This window comes from Pseudonaja textilis, chromosome 4, assembly GCF_049901715.1.
Source record: "Pseudonaja textilis isolate UNSWEBS1 chromosome 4, rPseTex1.2, whole genome shotgun sequence".
NCBI classification, from domain to species: domain Eukaryota; kingdom Metazoa; phylum Chordata; class Lepidosauria; order Squamata; family Elapidae; genus Pseudonaja; species Pseudonaja textilis.
The window spans coordinates 90,836,399-90,857,124 of NC_141993.1; the positions used below are offsets into that span (position 1 = coordinate 90,836,399).

A 20,726-nucleotide genomic window follows, 5' to 3' on the forward strand; every position below is an offset into this window, starting at 1 on the left:
CTCTCTCTCTCTCTCTGGCACATAGGTTCCTCTTGGCTTCTAGGGGCTCACTAAGAAAGGATTTTTCGAAATGACCATCAGAGCATTAGCATTTCCTATATTATTGTTATCATTAACACGCTCTGATGCTCAGGACTTCTACTCCCCGCTCCCTACCAGGAAAGAAATCTCTTCCAAATGCAAAACACGAGCAGAGGAGGTTCAGTTTCACACCACCAAGCAGCTTTAGTACAGAACAGTTGAGCTAAGCCACGCCCAGGCTCCTTGCTGTCTCCTTCGTGCTCACACACAGCAAATACTGTTTCATTTTCCAAACAGCCCTCCACTCTCTCACCCACTGACAGGATGCCAGCCAGATGAATCCCAATGGATGCTGGTAGGCAGAGGCAGAATTTTTCCTTCCTTATTTTCCTCCCCAAAAACTAAGCCCAACCACTGAAGTACGGGTATCGTGCTAGTAACAGATACACTGATATTAATAATGGTAATACATGTAATAATTATAACCATATTATTAGCTTATTTGTGATCATATCGATTATACTGGCGTACTTATAATTATGAACAACCTTCGTATTTTACTTGCAAATAACGGTGATCTTTCTTCATCTAATTTCGACTACTATCTATACAAAAGGGGTCTTCAAACTTGACAGCTTGAAGACTTGTGGACTTCAACTCCCAGAATTCCTCCTCCTCCAGTCATGTTAGCTCAGGAATTCTGGGAGTTGGAAGTCCACAAGTCTTCAAGCTGTCAGGTTGGAAGACCCCCTGATCTATACCGTTTCAGACAACCGATTGTCCAGTCTCTTCTCCCAAAGATGTGATGAAGGACCTACAAATCGTGGTGGCAAGTTGTTCCAAGGGTTAATTGTGTGCAGTCAGGGAATTTCTGCTTATTTTTAAGTTGCTTCTCTTCTTGATTAGTTTCCATCCATTGTTTCTTGTCCTGCCCTACAGGTGCTTTGGAGAATAGCTTGACTGCCTCTTCTTTGGGGCAGCCCCTGAGATATTGGAAGACTGCTATCATGTCTCCCCTGGTCCTTCTTTTCATTAGACTAGATAAGACATATCCAGTTCCTGCAACCGTTCGTTTTTTAATCTCCATATTTTTAGTCTCCAGGCCTTTGTAATCGTATCATTAGTTGTTCTTCTCTGCACTTTTTTCCCCAAAGTCTCAACATCTTTTTTTTATAACGCGGTGACCAAAAGAAAACCTTCCTCCCATAAAGTTAGCTTCTTCTTCAAAAGGCTGGCTCGGATCCCAGAACACAGGCTGGGCTCACCAAATGGACCGGAGGCATTCACACCACCCACTAAGGAATTAAATCTGGCTTCTGATACTACAAAAAGGATGTTGAGACTCCGGAAAGAGAGCAGCGAAGAGCAACCAGGATGATTATAGAGGGCTGGAGGCTGAAACCTACGACGAACGGTTGCAGGAACTGTTAGGGATACACCCTAGCAGAATCTGCACAGCAGTCAGGCAGTCAGGCAAAATATATGTGAGATAAACGTTTTTGTAGCTTACACTCAGTAAAACAGATACACTGTGCTAATTAAATAGTTTATTCCGGTAAGAGATATAGCATAGTCAAACAGTCCATATATCATTCACTAGTTCAATCCGTCCAAGGATTATTCAGTTGCAAATTCCAGTGTCGAAAAAGAGAGGTCAGTAAACTTACAAATATCAGTCCGGTAATATATCTCCTTGCAGTAGAGATATGAAGAAGTCAAAACTCCTCTCTTCCTTCAGCAACTCAGCAGTAGGGGAAACACGCAGTTAACAAACCATCAATCCATGCAATTCAGTAATTGTCAGCGAATTGTCAGCTATCAATCAGGTTCTCTTGCTCCCTCTTATGGCGGTTTCACAACCACACCCAAAATTACATGCTTTGCAGTTTTAAAGTGACACACACTTAAACTTACAATCATAGTTTATATATATTATTTTACCCAAACTACGTTAGGTAACCTATGTTATTCCTAACAGGAACTGGGCCTGGCTAGTCTAGGGAAGAGAAGGACCAGGGGAGACAGGAGAGCATCTTCTAGTATTTGAGGGAGGGGGGTTGGACTAGATGATCTACAAGGTCCCTTCCAACTCTGTTAATCTGACTTTAATCTGATTTTATTGAATAAAAGGACCAGGGGAGACAGGAGAGCATCTTCCAATATTTGAGGGGCTGCCACAGAGCGGAGGAAGGGGTCAAGCTATTCTCCAAAACACCTGAAGGCCAGACAAGGAACAATGGATGGAAACTGATCGAGGAGAGATTCAATCTGGAAATAAGGAGAAACTTTCTGACAGGGAGAACAATCAACCAAATGGAACAAAAGTTGCCTTCGGAAGTTGTGGGAGCTTCATCACTGGAAGCTTTCAAGAAGAGACTGGACTGCCTTTGGTCAGAAATTGTGTCGGGTCTCCTGCTTGGGCAGGGGGTTGGACTAGATGACCTACAAGGTCCCTTCCAACTCTTCTTATTGTATATTCTTCAACGGAACAAAATTTCACCTTCAGAAGTTCGGGAGCTCCATCCCTGGAGGCTCTCAAGAAGAGACTGGATTGCCATCAGTCAGATATGGTATAGGATCTCCTGTTCGGGTAGGGCTGGGGGGTTGGACTAGATGACCTCCCAGTTCCCTTCCAACTCTAGTTATTCTGCCATCTAGCCATCAACGGTCTGGGTTTTTATGAAGTTAACGATTAAAACTTGTTTTAAAATGCCCTTTCCGCTGTTTGTTATGAACCCTAAATAAAGGAAGGAATTATTTTTAGAATTATTTTAGTAATTTAGGAATTATAATGAATGCAGGAATTATTACTCTCTTGAATGTACAGGTAGTCTTGATCTACAACAATTCATTTAGTGACCATTCAAGGTTACAACGGCACTGAAAAAAAAGTGACTTAGGGCCATTTTTCACACTTAACGACCGTTGCAGCATTCCCTTGTGATCAAAATTCGGACGGCTGGCAACTGTCTCCTATTTATGACGGTTGATCCCCTTTTTGCAATCTAACAAGCAAAGTCAATAGGGAAGCCAGATTCACTTAACGACGGCGTTGCTGACTTAACAACTGCAGCGGTTCACTTAATGGTGGGAGGAAAGTTCGTAAAGTGTGCCAAAACTCAACAAGCGCCTCACTTAACAACATCGATGTTGGTCTCCATTGCGGCCGTAATGTGGGCACCCAGGAAAAGGTGGCGGTGGAGGTTTCGTAGGTTTAGGAAACCATCCAATCAGTACAAGAGGTCCTTGACCCCCCCCCCCAGCCCCTTCCCGTGGGTTCTGGCCCCTCATCCAACCAGGCTGTCCGTAAAACAAGGACACAGGGAAAGGGTGGAGGAGGGGAGAGGAAGAGGAGAAAGAATGGTGGTAGTGAATGAAGGGAGGAGGAAGAAGAGTAAGGAGAAGAGGGGAAGGAGAAGAGGGGAAGGAGGAGGAAGAAGAGAAGGAAAATAGAAGTTTGAAAGAAAGAGGAGAGGGAAGAGGAAGGTAGAATCTTTGGGGGCTCTCTGAGCTGGGTGGTTTTCCTGCAGACATCTCATGACCCAGCTAGGGAACATCATCAGCGCTAGAAGAGACTGGGGTTTGTGGAGAAGAGGAAGAGGAGGACGAGGACTGATGGCCCTAGTTGTCTCTGAGCTTGGATGCTTTTTGCAGACATCTCGTGACCCAGCTAGGGAACATCATCAGCGCTAGAAGAGACTGGGGTTTGTGGAGAGGAGGAAGAAGAGGAGGAAGAGGAGGAGGAGGAAGAGGAAGAGGAGGAGGATGACTGATGGCCCTAGTTAGTCTCTGAGCTTGGATGCTTTTTGCAGACATCTCGTGACCCAGCTAGGGAACATCATCAGTGCTAGAAGAGACTGGGGTTTGTGGAGAGGAGGAAGAAGAGGAGGAGGAGGAAGAAGAGGAGGAGGAAGAGGAGGAGGATGACTGATGGCCCTAGTTAGTCTCTGAGCTTGGATGCTTTTTGCAGACATCTCGTGACCCAGCTAGGGAACATCATCAGCGCTAGAAGAGACTGGGGTTTGTGGAGAGGAGGAAGAAGAGGAGGAGGAGGAAGAAGAGGAGGAGGAAGAGGAGGAGGATGACTGATGGCCCTAGTTAGTCTCTGAGCTTGGATGCTTTTTGCAAACATCTCGTGACCCAGCTAGGGAACATCATCAGTGCTAGAAGGGAGTGGGGTTTGCAGAGAGGAGGAGCACTGTGGGGTCCTTGATGCTCTGTGAGCTTGCTGGCTTTCTTGCGCACGTTTCATGACCCAACTAGGGAACATCATCAGTGATAGAGGGGAGGGGGGTTTTGGGGAGGAAGAGGAGAGGGGCTGGGAAATTGTGATTAAAAAGCAAACGAGGAGGTAGAAGCAAATTCGGAAATTCTGCTCCCTACAAACAACCCAAGCCCGGTCACATCTTGAAACCAGCACCAGTGCCCCACCACCAGTTTGGTCTAGTGGTTAGGGTACCAGGCTAGAAACCAGGAGACGGGGAGTTCTAGTCCCGCCTTAGGCAGGAAAGCCAACTGGGTGACTTTGGGCCAATCACCAGGAGATGGTGAGTTCTAGTCCCGCCTTACATATGAAAGCCAGCTGGGTGACTTTGGGCCAATCACCAGGAAGCGGGAGTTCTAGTCCCGCCTTAGGCATGAAAGCCAGCTGGGTGACTTTGGGCCAATCACCAGGAGACGGGGAGTTCTAGTCCCGCCTTAGGCACAAAAGCCAACTGGGTGACTTTGGGCCAATCACCAGGAGACTGTGAGTTCTAGTCCCGCCATAGGCACAAAAGCCAACTGGGTGACTTTGGGCCAATCACCAGGAGACAGTGAGTTCTAGTCCCGCCTTAGGCACAAAAGCCAACTGGGAGACTTTGGGCCAATCACCAGGAGACACTGAGTTCTAGTCCCATTTTAGGCATGAAAGTGGCTGGGTAACTTTAGGCCTGTATATCTTTCTTAGGGTCAAGAAGCAACAGGGAGAACTGGACACAGAACCACCGATTGGTTCAAAATTGGGGAAGCCGTCTGGCAAGACTGTATATACTGTTGCCCTGCCTATTTAACATATATGCAGAGCACCTCATGAGAAAGGTAGGGCTCGATGACTCACAAGTTGGAAGATTACAGATAACAGATAATCAAGAGTTGGTAGGGACCTTTTAGGTCATCTAGTCCAACCCCCTGCCCAAACAGGACACCCTGCACCATTTCTGACAGGTGGCAGTCCAGTTTCTTCTTGAAAGCTTCCAGGGATGAAGTTCCCACAACTTCCAAAGGCAACTTCTGTTCCAGGGGTTGATTGTTTTCCCTGTCAGAAAGTTTCTCCTTATTTCCAGGTTGAATCTCTCCTTGATCAGTTTCCATCCATTATTCCTTGTCTGGCCTACAGGTACTTTGGAGAATAGCTTGACTCCCTTCCTCCTCCTCTCTGGGGCAGCCCCTCAAATATTGGAAGACTGCTCTCCTGTCTCCCCTGGTCCTTTTGTTCATTAAAATCAGATTACAGTCAGATTAACAGAGTTGGAAAGGACCTTGTAGATCATCTAGTCCAACCCCCTGCCCTCAGATATTGGAAGGCTGCTCTCCTGTCTCCCCTGGTCCTTCTCTTCCCTAGATTAGCCAGGCCCAGTTCCTGCAACCATTCTTCATATGTTTTAGTCTCCAGTCCTCTAATCATCCTGGTTGCTCTTCTCTGCACTCTTTCCAGAGTCTCAACATCTTTTTTATAGTGTGGTGACCAAAACTGGATGCAGGACTCTAGGTGTGGTCTAACTAAGGCTTTATAGGGTGATGTTAGTACCTCCCTTGATCTCGATTGCATCCCTCTGTTAATGCAACCTAGGATTGCATTGGCTTTTCTGCACACGGCTGGCTCCTATTTAGCTGGTTGTCCACTAAGACTCCAACATCCCTCTCCCAGTTCCTGCTATTGAGCCTGGTTTCACCCAGTCTGTATGTGTCTTTTTGGTTTTGACTTTACTTTTCTCTACATTGAATTTCATTTTGTTAGATACGGCCCAGGGTTCTAGTCTGTCAAGATCCATCTGGATCTTGAGCCTATCTTCTTGGGTGTTGGCTATTCCTGCCAGCTTAATATCATCTGCAAATTTGCTAAGTTCCCCTTCTATTCCCTCATCTAAGTCGTTAATGAAGATATTGAAGAGTCCTGGGTCTAAGACTGAACCTTGTGGCACCCCACTGCTTACTTCCCTCCAGGTAGACTTAGACCCATTAAGGACTACTCATTGAGTACGGCTTGCCAGCCAGTTATGAGTCCATCTGGTGGTGGTGCTATCTATCCCACTTTTTGCTAGCTTACCATAAAGTACAACAGCATATTGGGGGATCTTACCTGAAATTTATAATAGAGCATGTATATTTGATTATTCATGCATTAACTGCAGCTAAAATTGTCTTTGCACAAAACTGGGGAAGTGAAGAGCGCGTGATCAGGAAAATATTAGAATGTGCAGAAATGAATAGGTTAACACTTGCAATTAAAGAGAAGGAACAAACTGAATATTATATGATATGGGAATGATTTTATCGATGGTTAGAGAATAAGTAGGAGTTGGAAACAAAAGATTAGTGAAATATAGAAAATACGTTAATAGAATTAAATAAGTTAAGATGTGGATTGTTATCATGATTAGAATATATCACTATTAAGAATAGAGAATTAATAGTAATGTAATGGCTGTACATTTTAATTGTTATCGCACAAGGTATTTGTACCCAGACACGCTGTTTAATGAAAGATTGACTGTTTGTATTAAAAGTAACATAAAAAATTTATATATATAAAAAACAACCTCAGATATGCAGATAATACCACTCTAATGGAAGAAACTGAAGATGAACTAGAGAGCCTCTTGATGTGGGTGAAGGAGGAGAGTGGAAAAGTTGGCTTAAAACTCAAACATTAAGAAAACTAAGATTATGGCATCCGGCCCTCTTAATTTCTGGCAAATAGATAGAGGGACTACAACTCTAGTTTTGCATATATTGAGAACATTAAGGATTGTATTTGCACAATACTGGAAAAATGAGAGCACTCCATTAGATTAAGATGTAATTCGGAAAACATTAGACTGTGCAGAGATGGATAGATTGACATTAAAAATAAAAGACAAAGAAGACACAGAATATTACTCAACATGGAATCGATTTTACAAGTGGTTAGAGATAAGAGGTAGAAATTAGATGAAGGAAAATTATTGTTATGTATGAATTAAATATAAAGATGGTCTATAATTATAAGTATGCCAATATAACTAACAGAATTACAAATAAGCTAATCTAAAGAGAAATTTAATTAAAAGTATTGTTACACTATTATTATTATTGTTAGTATATATGTTAATATTCCTTTTTTTTTCTTCTTTGCTTTCCTGTAAATGATATGCCCTGATAATACACTGTATTCAAACGTTTAATAATTTTCAGGGCGACCAACAAAAAATGTTAACAAAACACTAGCATTGGCCTTAATAATTGCAACACGTATGCCACGGGGTATGCATCAGTTAATCTGTTTTCATAGTCATTGTAAGCATGCATTGTAAGCATCCATCCAAACAGCACCAAATTGGAAAAAGGTTATGCTTTTCGCTTAAAAACCACCAGTATTTTTTTAAATATAACAATATTTGCGTAGCAGTTAGCATACAATATCATAAAATCAATGGCCTATCCCAAAATGTCATAAACGGTAAACCGTGCAGGACTTTTTCACACAACGGTGTGTGTGTGTGTGTGTGCACGCATATATATATATATATATATATATATATATATATATATTTTCTTAAGTTTTCGTGGGTATTTACATGTATGGCATTGGCTTTGCTCGGTATTTTCCCATGTCATAGTAGTTGTGCTTTTAAAGTTGAAACGTTGCTACAACTTTAAAAGCACAACTACTATGACGTGGGAAAATACTCGAGCAAAGCCTAATGCTATATATATATTATATACTATATATATATATTATATACTATATACTCACTCACTCTCTCTCTCTCTCTCTATATATATATATATGTATGTATGTATGTATGTATGTATGTATATACATATATATTATATACTACACACACACACACACACACACACACACACCTCTCAATTTTTGGCAAGATGGGGACGAACGGAGGTAGTGATAGATTTTATTTTCCCGGACTCCAAGGTCACCGCAGATGGGGACTGCAGCCAAGAAATTAAAAGACGCTTGCTCCTGGGGAGGAAAGCTATGGCAAATCTAGACAGCATACTAAAAAGCAGAGGTATCAAAAGTGCGTAGAACCAAGGCTATGGTTTTCTCCGTTGCAACACATGGCTGTGAAAGTTGGATTACAAGGAAGACTGAGCACCAAAGAACGGAGGCCTTTGAACTCCGGTGCTGGAGAAGGCGAATGTGAGTCCCTTGGACTGCAAGACCATCCAACCGGTCAGTCTTAGAGGAGATCCACCCTGACTGCTCTTTAGAAGGCCAGATCCTGAAGATAAAACTCAAAAGACTTTGGCCACCTTGTGAGAAGGAAGGACACCTTGGAGAAGAGCCGAATGCTGGGAACGATTGTGTTGTGACCGAGGCTTCCCAAGATCACGAAGCCGACTCCTCATTCCAATAAACCCCTTTTATTTAGGTTAAAGTGAATTCCTCCCAGCGAACAGTCTTTCGTGAGATTTCACAACTACAGACCTTTATCAGGCTGGGAGAGTTGCCAGGCCGATAGCTTCCAAACGCCACACTGTAGCAGCAATTACTTAGGAGGAAGTTAGGAACAAAATCTTCACACTAATTAAATGAACTAATTGTCTCCTGCAAACCCCATTCCCCTTTCGCTCCTCTTTTATTCCCATTGGGAGGGGCCATTCACCGTCCACCTGAGCCTTTAGTCCCAAGTCGACCCTTGTTCCTTAACTGTTCCCTTCTTCTGGCAGCTCTGTGCATGCGCACACTGGGAACAGGCTCCAGCTGCTCTTCTTCCCCACTGATCTCTGACTCCGAAGGCAGCTGATTACTGTCGGATGGCCCTGGCCCCATCTCTGCCTCCGACGCAGAGCCCTCGTCCGAGCCTTCCCCAGACTCCAAGGCTGGCCCAGGTTCCTCCCCAACCTCCTCACTGTCTGAGTCTGCCGCCAGCTCCACTGGCCGCTGGTGGGCCACAACAGATTAAGCGCAAAAAATAGAAGAAGAAGGGAATGGCAGAGAATGAGGTGGCTGGATGGAGTCACTGAGCTTAAATGGACTCCAGGGGATCGTAGAGGACAGGAAGGCTTGGAGGAACGTTGTCCATGGGGACCACGATGGGTTGGACAGAACTTCGCGACTAACAACTAACAACAACAATCTTTCTCAGGCCATTCAACCTCACAGGGTTGTTGTTATGGGAAAGAGGGGAAGAGGAAGCAATATTAGGTACGTCTGCCACACCTTGAGTCATGTATACAAATAAGAAAGGCAGGATTAAAACAAAAAAACTAAGATAAAATGATCAGATTAGGCATACTCTTTGCGGTGTAACCGGAACAATCTGGAACTGAACACATTCAAAACCGTAGAAATGGTGGTAGACTTTAGAAGAAACCCTCCCATACGACCACCTCTTACAATACTAGACAACACAGTATCCACAGTGGAGACCTTCCAATTTCTATCTTCTACTATATCACATGACCTAAAATGGACACCTAACATCAAAAACGTCATCAAAAAAGCACAACAAAGGATGTTCTTTCTGCGCCAACTCAGGAAGCTCAAACTTCCCAAGGAGCTGCTGATCCGGTTCTACAGAGGAAGGATGGAGTCTGTCATCTGCGCCTCTGTAAGGGTCTGGTTCGGTTCTGCGACCCAACAGGGCAGACACAGACTCCAGAGAGTAATTAGGACCGCAGATAAAACAATGTCTACCGACTTGCCTTCCATGGAGGACCTGCATCCTGCACGAGTCAAAAAGAGGGCTGTGAAAATATCTACAGACCCCTCACATCCCGGACATAAACTGTTTCAACTCCCACCCTCAAAATGACGCTACAGAGCCCTGCGCACCAGAACAACTAGACACAAGGACAGTTTTTTTTCCCAAATACCAAATCACTCTGCCAAGCAAATAATTCCCTCAACACTGTCCAACTATTTACAAAGTCTGCACTACTCTTACTATTAATCTTCTCATCACTCCTTATTGTCCATCCCCTCCCACTTGTGACTGTATGATGGTAACTTTATCGCTTGTATCCTTACGATTCGTATTGACTGTTTCCTGGTATGATTTGATGGCTTATTGTACCCTCTGACTATCATTAAGTGTTGTCCCTGATGATTCTTGACTCATGACAAATTTATCTTTTCTTTTATGTACACTGAAAGCATTTGCACCAAAGACAAATTCCTTGTGTGTCCAATCACCCTTGGCCAATAAAAGAATTCTATTCTATTACCTTCCTTCGATGACCGTGATTATATCGTTCATCTGGATCAGAAGTTTGTCTGGTTCTTCAAAATCCTGCAGAGCCCGCATATCCGTGGGTTGAGCCTGGGGGAGGAATAAAAAGGGAAGATTGACGGGTGACATCTCTGAACCAAAGTTCAGAGGTAGTCCTCGACTTACAACAAGTTCATTTAGTGACCATTCAATGTTACAACAGCACTAAAAAGATGACTTAGGCTTGTTTTTCCACACGACCACTGCAACATCGCTATGGTCAAAAGCTTAGCAACTGACTCATATTTACGACGGTGGCAGCATCCCGGCGGTGCCCGGGATTCCCGTTTTGTGACCTTCTGACGAACAAAGTCAATGGGGCAAGCCTGATTCGCTTAACAGCTGGGTCACTCCCTTAACAACTGATCAGAATCAGGATAGAGCTGGAAGGTACCTTGGAGGTCTTCTAGTCCAGCCCCCTGAGCAGGAGAGACCCTATACCATTTCAGATGAGGGGCTGTCCAGTCTCTTCTTAAAAACTTCCAGTGGCTCACTTAACAACCATGGCAAGAAAGGGTAGTAAAATGGGGCCTCGGGAGGCTAAAACGGGGCCCATTTTGGCACTTCTGGAAGGCCCTTTTTTCTGCCTCCCGAGGCTACGGAGGCTTCCCCTCAAGCCTCCCGGAGGCCGAAAACCAGCTGGGAGATGCGCACAAATGGCTCCGCTTGCCACCTATGGAACCCATGCCGTAGGTTTGCCCTCGCGGTCCTACCACCGCCTCAAGCCACCTCTGAATTTTGCGCCAAAATTCCTGGCTTTTTCCTAGATTTCCGCACCAGGTGGGACAAGATGATTATTACCGAACCAGTAATAAAAATAAATAGATTTGAATCCCGCCGCTTGGCTCAGTCGTGGTCGTTTAAGTCGAGGACGCAGGCCGCTGCATTTTGACCCCCCCTGAAGGGTTTCCGAGAGTTTCCAAGGGCCGCCCCACGCGGAGGGCATCGCAGCAGTCAAGACGGGAAGCGAAACGGGGCGTCGCCCAGGTCTTTCCTTCCTTACCTCCAGGAGGAAATCCCGCAGAGCGACGAAGGTGGGCCGGTCTTCCGGCTTGTGCGCCCAGCACTGCAACATGACGTTGTAGATATCTTGGGGACAATCTTCTGGTCGGGGCAGTTGCTCGCCTTCCTTATCGATCTTGTGAAGAATCTGATTGGGAGGAAAGCCAGAATTTAGGAGCCATTGGGGGGGGGTGGAAGGGGGGAAATGGGGGGGGTTTATTGGAAAGCTGCCAGTTCCAGCCTGGGAAGCGTTACGGATAGTCCTCTGTTCGTTTAATGACGGTTACAAGGGAAAAGAAGGGACTTCGGGCTCCTATTAACCCTGAGGACCGTTGCAGCATCTCCGTGGTCGAGGACAAGGTAGTCCTCAACTTATGGTGGTTCATTTAGTGACCAAAGTTACAATGGCCGCAAGTGTTCTGAACAAGACCGTCATTACGCACACGCTTATTTTAAAAACAAGTCTGGTTTTATTGCAACGCTGGGAATGGTTTTCATTCCCAGCCGGGAATGAATCTCAAACAGTCCCTCGAGATAAGCACCCACCTTTCTTTCTTGTGAAGTGCTGACAACAGCAGAAGTGTCAAATAAACTAGGGAAAAAAACACTAACCGAAGTACAAAGCGCTTCAAGAATGAATTTGAACCGAACGACCTTGCTTCCTGCAAAGGTTTCTTCACCTTTGCCTGACCTTTATCCCTTATGGGAGGGGCAATCACCTCTCAAGCCTTACTCCCGGAGTCGCCGCTTTTGTTTCAGCTGTTCTCGCCTTCTGGCAGCTCTGTGCATACGCGCACTAGGAAGAGGCTCCCCTGGTTCCTCTTCCTCACTGCTGCCAGACTCCAGAGGCAGCACCCCATTCCCAGATGGTCCTGGCCCCAACTCTGCATCGGATGCAGGACTCTCGTCCGAGTCCTCCCCGGACTCCTGGACTGGTCCTCGTTCTTCCCCACTGTCCGATTCCGCTGCCGTCGAACCACAAAACACGGAAAGCAGTGATTTATGACCAAGGGGTGGGATTCTACCGGTACGGCCTGATTCGAGCAAACTCGTTGCTCCGAGGATCAGCTGTGAGCGAACAGGTTGTTACACCAGGTTGAATCGTACCCCTGCTTATGACCGAGTTTTGTATTACGACCGTTGCAGCATCCGCAAGGTGGTGGGGTCAAAATTGATACGCTTGGCAACGGGGGTCATACTTAATGACGATCGCAGCGTCCTTGGGTGATGGGATCCCCTTTCGCGGCCTTCTGACCATGGGGCAAGCCGGATTCACTAAACGACCGGGTTACTAATTCATCAACGGCAAGGATTCATTTAACAGCCGGGGGGAAGGAGGCTCGTAAAAATCGGGCAAAACTCACTTAACCGATGACTCGCTTAACAACCAAAATGCTGGGCTCAACTGCGGTCGTACGTTGAGGAATAACCTGTGACAACAACTTCAGAGGCTTAGCCACTGACTCGTATTTATGACAGTTGCAGTGTCCTGGGATCCCCTTCTGACAAGCGGAATCAACGGGGAAGCTGGATTCGCTTAACAACCGGGTTACTATCTTAACGACTGCAGCGATTCACTTAACGACGATGGCCAGAAAAGCCACAAAATAGGAGAAAGATTCGTCTCGCTTAGGAACAGAAATGTTGGGGTCTGCTGTGGCCGTTGAGGACTGCCTGCACACGTGCGCGCACGAACACACACACACACACACACACCAGCCTTTCCCGTCATACCTGGCTGCCATTAAGGCCAACCCACGGCTCCTGTCCGTAGGTGAACATCTCCCAGAGGGTCACGCCAAACATCCAGGTGTCGCTAGCATGGGAGAAGGTGCGCGTCTTCAGGCTCTCCGGGGCACACCTGATCCAGGTTGGGGGGGGGGGGAAGGGCAGTCCAGGTGGGGGAGAGAAAGCAGAGAGGTCGTCATGCTCAAGTTCTCAAGGCCGAGAGCCACTGATCCCATAATCCACTCCCAGGATCCCCAAAGAACAGGGTTCTCAGATCCCCATCAACTTGTGAGTTGCACACGGTGTCAGGATTCCGGCAGTCGCCCCCCCACATTTAAATCACGAGTCTCGAGCCAAACTCCCAAAACTTAAAAAGGATTTATTGGGAGTCAAACATGTCCGGCACTGCCTGGGTGCAGCCGACTCTGAGGCACATCGTTCATTGTCACCGTTGACCCTGGTTTTCCCCCAACCCCTGGGTGTGTCATAAATCATATTCTCCAACGGGACACAGCCATAGCCAAGAATCATCAATTGTGCTCTCCAGTTAGAATTTTGCATGGCAGAAACTTTAAGTCACCTAGTTACTAGCTTTGAAAACATTTATGGAATGCACTTTCGGTTTCCAAGCTGCCGCATTGCTCTGTCCTCCCTCTCCCTTTCTGTTGGCAACTCCAAAAAGATCACAGAAATATTTTATGAGTTGACACGCGGCTGGGGAGTGGGTCTTCAGGGCTTACCCTGGTTAGTTAAAGAGTCATGGATGCATGCTCAGACTCTAGTGGTTAAGCCACAAGAGACCAGAATCTGGGAGATCCGAGTTCTAGAACTGCCCGAAAGCCAAATGAGTGACACTTTGGGCCAATTGCCAGGTGTTGGAGAGTTCTAGTCCCGCTTAAGGGAACAAAGCTGGCTGGGCGGGCCCAATCACCAGGAGACGGTGAGTTCTAGTCCTGCCTTAGGTATGAAAGCCAGCTGGGTGACTTTGAGCCAATCGTCAGGAGACAGTGAGTTCTAGTACCGCCTTAGAGAGGCAGCTTTGGGGGCCAATCACCAGGAGACGGTGAGTTCTAGTTCTGCCTTAGGCATGAAAGCCAGCTGGGATACTTTGAGCCAATCGCCAGGAGATGGTGAGTTCTAGTACCGCCTCGGAAGAGAGGCAGCTTTGGGGGCCAATCACCAGGAGACGGGGAGTTCTAGTCCTGCCTTAGGTATGAAAGCCAGCTGGGTGACTTTGAGCCAATCGTCAGGAGACAGTGAGTTCTAGTACCGCCTTAGAGAGGCACTTTGGGGGCCAATCACCAGGAGACCGTGAGTTCTAGTTCTGCCTTAGGTATGAAAGCCAGCTGGGATACTTTGAGCCAATCGCCAGGAGATGGTGAGTTCTAGTACCGCCTTCGGAAGAGAGGCAGCTTTGGGGGCCAATCACCAGGAGACGGTGAGTTCTAGTTCTGCCTTAGGCATGAAAGCCAGCTGGGATACTTTGAGCCAATCGCCAGGAGACCGTGAGTTCTAGTACCGTCTTCAGAAGAGAGGCAGCTTTGGGGGCCAATCACCAGGAGACGGTGAGTTCTAGTCCTGCCTTAGGTATGAAAGCCAGCTGGGATACTTTGAGCCAATTGTCAGGAGACGGTGAGTTCTAGTTCTGCTCTAAGCAGGAAAGCATCCGTGAAGCGAGACAGTGTGTTAATTTAAGATAACAGGTACTGAGAGTAGAGCATATTTTAACTCAGGGTTGAACGTTGGGGACCTTGGTGCTGTCTGAGCCTGGCTCTTTATGGAGTGGTGATGGGGAGGAGGAGGAAGAGGAGGAGGACGACGACTGTGGGGTCCTTGGTGCTCCCTGAGGTTAGTCATTTTCACATTTCTTGCAGATGTTTCATGACCCAACTAGGTAACATCATCAGAACTAGAAAGGAGAGGGGTTTGCAGAGAGGAGGAGGAGGAGGACTGTGGGTGCTCTCTGAGCTTGGTTTTCTTGCAGACGTTTCATGACCCAACTAGGTAACACCATCAGCGCCAGAAGGAGAAGAAGGACGACTGTAGGATCCTTGGTGCTCTCTAGAGTTTGGTTACTTTGTCGCAGCCGCTACATTACCAAAGCAGGCAACGTTAGAATAGCGCTGACAGTATAATCTGGTGTAATATATCACCAGCTGGGCACTGATGATGCTACCTAGCTGGGTAATGAAACGTCTGCCGAGGAAACCACCCAGCTCAAGAGAGCACCAAGGGCCAGGAGGAACAAGAACAGGGGGAAAGAACAGCTTCGGCGTGTTGTGTGAACCAGGGGTGGGATTAAAATGGTCTTGCCATTTGAATTCGGTTCGGTGGGCGCGGCTCGGTGGGCGTGTTTTGCCTAACGCCGGCGGCACAGCTTATTTCTTAACCGGTTCTGCGGGTGTGGCCTAATTTGTGGGTGCGGCCTGCCGGTCATGGCTTGTATGTAAATATTATAAATATTTATATAAATATTGATTTATTTTTTTTATTATTAAAAAAGAGCAACTTTTACTCCAAACCAGGCAAAGCAGATTTGAGTTGCTCCCAGAATCACAGATTCACTGAAGAGATCTGTGTTCCTGCTGGTCATGGCTTGTATGTAAATATTATAAATATTGATATAAATATTGATAATTTTTTTTTATTATTAAAAAGAGCAACTTTTACTCCAAACCAGGCAAAGCAGATTTGAGTTGCTTCCAGAATCACAGATTCACTAAAGAGATCTGCGTTTCTGCCATCGGCTAACTGAGTCTGCACAGCTTCAATCCTAAGGAAGGTTCGGCTTAAAAGCAGAGCTGAAGATCTAAAGATTAACTAGAAAGCAAGAAATCCAACAACTTTCCTACTTTCTAGTTAATCTAAATCTCCCAGTATACCAGAACAGCTGATAGTAGGGGAAAAAAGGAAAAATAGCAAGTTTGCCAGGTGAGGACTCAGTTGGTGTGGAGGGTTTCCGCGGGCCGTGTGTTCCCGCACAGCCTGGATTAATTGCTTTGCGGGGTGCTCTGGGGGTGACATTTCTCTGCGGACCGCCAAAATATAGACCGCCAGTGGGCCGCGGACCACCGGTTGACGACCGCTGGAGAACATGATCGATGACTTTTGGCTATGTAGGTATCTCATTGGAGAATAATTACGATACCCCCAGGGGTGGGGGGGAAAACCAGGGTCAAGGTTGACTCAGCTTTCTGTCCTTCCACGGTCGGTAAAACGAGGACCCCGATTGTTGGGGGCAAAAGAGGCTGACTGTGTAAAACAGCTTAGAGAAGGGCTATGAAGCGGTATGTCAACTCCTAAAATATTTCTATGGTTTTTAAAAGGGAAGGGGGGGGAAGGGATTTTAAACAGCTGTGTGGCAGCTTGGAAACCGAAAGCGCATTCCATACATAGCTTTTCAAAGATAGTAAAATTAGGCGACTGAAGTGTCTGCCATGCAAATATCTGACTGGAAAGAGCCCGATTGAAGATTCTTGGCTATGGATGTGTCCCATTGGAGAATATGAATTAGGATACACCCAGGGGAAACAGGGTCAAGAGTAACAATGAATGATGTGCCTCAGAGTCGGCTACACCCAGGCAGTGCCGGACATGTTAACTCCCAATAAATCCTGTTGAAGTTTTGGAAGTTTGGCTCGAGACTCGTGATTTAAACGTGGGGGCGACTGCCGGAATCCTGACACCTGACCTGTCTCGAGTTGCCAGAGGTTAAGGGGGAATGGGAAAGTGAACCTCGCACCTGCATCAAGGTCGCACTTACAGTCACAAAACAAAGCACATTCCAACCCCGGTAACGTCAAGGTCATCTCCACAGAAACCCACAGAGTGACTTCTACAACCCGTGAAACTGCTTCGTTGGGGAATGTGACTTGAGTTACACATTCTTGGAGGGAGGGGGAAAGGGGGTCAGAGCTGAATTAACTGAGGGTCAGAGTTGGCTCCACTTGGTCCATGCCGACATGACGTTCCTGATAAAATAACTGGATGTCTTTTGAAGCTGGGCTCGAGACTCGTGATTGAATTGGGGGCAACTGCCGGAATCCTAACACTCCCCACTGGTGTGAACGCAGCCCAGTGTCCTTGGCAACCAGGGGTGGGGTGGGGTGGGGAGACTCTCACCAGGCGAAGGGGACCTTGCGGTGCTCCTGCATGATGTAGTGGTCGTTGTTTTTGGGCAAGGCGCGCATGAGGCCGAAGTCCCCAATCTTGACTAGGTCGTTGGCCGCCAACAGGATGTTCCGGGCAGCCAGATCGCGGTGGATGAAGCGCTTGGACTCCAGGTAGGCCATGCCGCGGGCGATCTGGATGGCGTAGTGGCAGAGGGTGGCGATCAGGAAGTGGCCCAGGTTCTTGCGCAGGCGGTCCAGCAGGGAGCCCAGCGGGGCCAGTTCGGTCACCTGAGTGGCAGAGGGGGGCACAAGAATGGGGAGGGGTTAGGTCTTAGGAAGCCCTCCGAGGCGCAAGACACCACGTCCACAAAACAAAACTCTGTGTGTGTGTGTGTGTGTGTGTGTGTGTAGCCAGTAAAGGCGTGCTTAATGACTCGCTTAATGACTGCCAGGACTCCTTCAAAGACTGCTGGGTCTGCTTAATGACTGGCAGGACTGAGACTGCCAGGCTCGGTTAATTTTTTGGGGCTCAATGACTGCCAGTTGGGTAACTGCTGGGTATGCTTAACTGCCGGGACTGGCATTTAGGACCCTGGGCCCCTTAGCGACCGCAGAAGGCTGCAAACGGGGTGTAATCACATCGTGGTTCACTTAACAACCATCTTAGGACCATGATTTACGGGCATTACGTTGAGGACTACCCGTTATCAAGATCACAGCCACCCCCCACCCTAATCCCGTTGTTCTCCCAGGCTCCAGGGTTTTGGAGTGGGGAATGCGAGGCGTGTCCCTCACCATCTTCATGGGGTTGGAGAGCACCACGCCGTAGAGGCGGATGAGGTTGACGTGGTCCAGGGAATGCATGGCGTTGACCTCACGGATGAAGTCGTCCAGGGCCTCCGGCTGGTTCAGGGCGTCCGTCTTCAGGCACTTGACCGCCACGTTCAGCTGCGGAATGGGAAGGAAAAGGTGATCAGCCTCTCCCGCCGCCAGATCTAGAATCGGATCCCGCGCCTTGTCTAGATCCACCTGCCAAGATCAGGCGCCAGGTTGGGAGGCTTTATGCTCTCAAGCGTCCCGTTTCCGACATGTACTCAAGATGGGATTATAAGCATTGATGCGTATTGGTGCAGGTAGGTAGGTGGATGGATGTAGGATAGGTGGATGGAGGGATGGATGAATGGATGGATGAATATACAAGGATGGATGGATGAATATAGATAGATGAATGGATGGATGGAAGGATGGATGAATATAGAAAGATGAATGGATGGATGGAAGGATGAATATAGATAGATGAATGGATGGATGGAAGGATGGATGAATATAGAAAGATGAATGGATGGATGGAAGGATGAATATAGATAGATGAATGGATGGATGGAAGGATGGATGAATATAGAAAGATGAATGGAAGGATGGAAGGATGAATATAGATAGATGAATGGATGGATGAATGGATGGATGAATATACAAGGATGGATGGATGAATATAGATAGATGAATGGATGGATGGAAGGATGGATGAATATAGAAAGATGAATGGATGGATGGAAGGATGAATATAGATAGATGAATGGATGGATGGAAGGATGGATGAATATAGAAAGATGAATGGAAGGATGGAAGGATGAATATAGATAGATGAATGGATGGATGGAAGGATGGATGAATATAGAAAGATGAATGGAAGGATGGAAGGATGAATATAGATAGATGAATGGATGGATGGAAGGATGGATGAATATAGAAAGATGAATGGAAGGATGGAAGGATGAATATAGATAGATGAATGGATGGATGGAAGGATGGATGAATATAGATAGATGAATGGATGGATGGAAGGATGAATATAGATAGATGAATGGATGGATGGAAGGATGGATGAATATAGAAAGATACAGACGGATGGGTGGATGAATATAGGATAGTTACATAAATAGATGGATATATAGATAGAATATAAAAGGATGGATAGATGGAAGTATGATGGATAGAAAGATGGATGGATAGATGAATATAGGGTAGTTAGATGGATATATGGATATATATGGATGGATGGATATAGGATAGTTGCATGAATAGATGGATGGATGGATAGATGAATATAGAAGGGTGGATAGATGGATGGATGATGGATGGATAAATATAGGATATATGGAGGAATAAATATAAGATGGATGATGGATAGATGAATATAGAAAGATAGATGAATATTATCGATGAATAGATGAATATAGTAGGATAGGTACATAAATAGATGGATATATGGATGGATGAATACAGAAGGATGGATGGATGGATGGATGATGGATGGATAAATATAGGATATATGGAGGAATAAATATAAGATGAATGGATAGATGTTGGGGGTTTGTGGGTGGTTTTTTTTTGTGGGTTGTGTGTTTTTTTTTGTTTGTGGTTTTGTTGGTTGGTTTTTGGGGGGGGGGGGGGGGGGGGGGGGTTTTTTTTTTTTTTTTTTTTTTTTTGGGTTTTTTTTTGTTGTTTTTTTTTTTTTTTTTTTTTTTTTTTTTTTTTTTTTTTTTTTTTAAAAAAAGGCAAAAAGATTTTTTTTTTTTTTTTCACGTTGATGTAGTGTATATTGGAGGTGGAGATCCTTTGGGAGCTGTTACGCAACGAAATTTCATTTTAATGTATGCGGATTAGGGCACATTCAAAGTGACAATAAAAGTTATTCTCAGTCCAAGCCATTCTTAATGTGTGCCAGTGTGCCCACTGTAAAAAAAAACACGACAATAAAGGTTATCCTATTTCCTTCGGTTTCTGAGAGGTTGCGCTTTACAATTGTGAACCTGGGAGGGACTTCCAAAGATCATCTAGTCCAGGCGTCCAAACCTTGGCCGCTTTGAAGACGTGTGGGACTTCCAACTCCCAAGTTCAACTCCTCCAAGAGGCTGGGGGGAATTCTGGGCGCTGAAGTCCGCACCTCTTCAAAGTCCGCCCTTCGACGGAACTTACTCCCAGGAGTTTAAGTCTGGTTCTTAAAATAAAACCTGGCTAGCCGGAAGCGGCGGCACCCCTTTGTAATGGCTTACCAACTTGCCCGACGGGGCGCACCACTCCCCGCGGCGCACCACGCCGAAAGAACCGTCGCCCAGTTTCTCCAGCAACACCAGGTCCTTCTCGCTGATGAGGCAGGTCAAGGCCTGTTGCTGGGACTCCTCGAGGGCCACCGGGCTCGGCTGCTTACTCAAGAGACTCGGGGGCAACGGGGGCATCTCCGAGTCAGGGCGCTTCGCGCTGAAGACCTGTGAGGAGACGGCAGACAGGCGTCAGGGGACAAAGACCGGGGTGGCCGAAGTTGTGAAGGAGAGGAAGTCTGGTTTATTTATTTACTAGCTCGATCCCCCGTGCTTCGCTACAG

General features: G+C 46.4%; 1 protein-coding gene across 10 annotated transcripts in view; it reads right to left on the reverse strand.

The window, feature by feature from the left end:
* The window catches only part of TNK2 (tyrosine kinase non receptor 2), a 106,837-nt gene that overhangs the window by 35,584 nt on the left and 50,527 nt on the right, over positions 1-20,726 (reverse strand). For all 10 annotated transcript variants that reach the window (XM_087933687.1, XM_087933693.1, XM_087933692.1 and 7 more), the window contains 6 exons: positions 20,398-20,610; positions 18,137-18,289; positions 17,352-17,629; positions 13,236-13,362; positions 11,503-11,649; positions 10,456-10,550 (listed from right to left, as the gene is read on the reverse strand). In XM_087933687.1, coding sequence (XP_087789813.1) covers positions 10,456-10,550; positions 11,503-11,649; positions 13,236-13,362; positions 17,352-17,629; positions 18,137-18,289; positions 20,398-20,610 — 1,013 coding nt within the window. The remainder of the gene's footprint in view (positions 1-10,455; positions 10,551-11,502; positions 11,650-13,235; positions 13,363-17,351; positions 17,630-18,136; positions 18,290-20,397; positions 20,611-20,726) is intronic.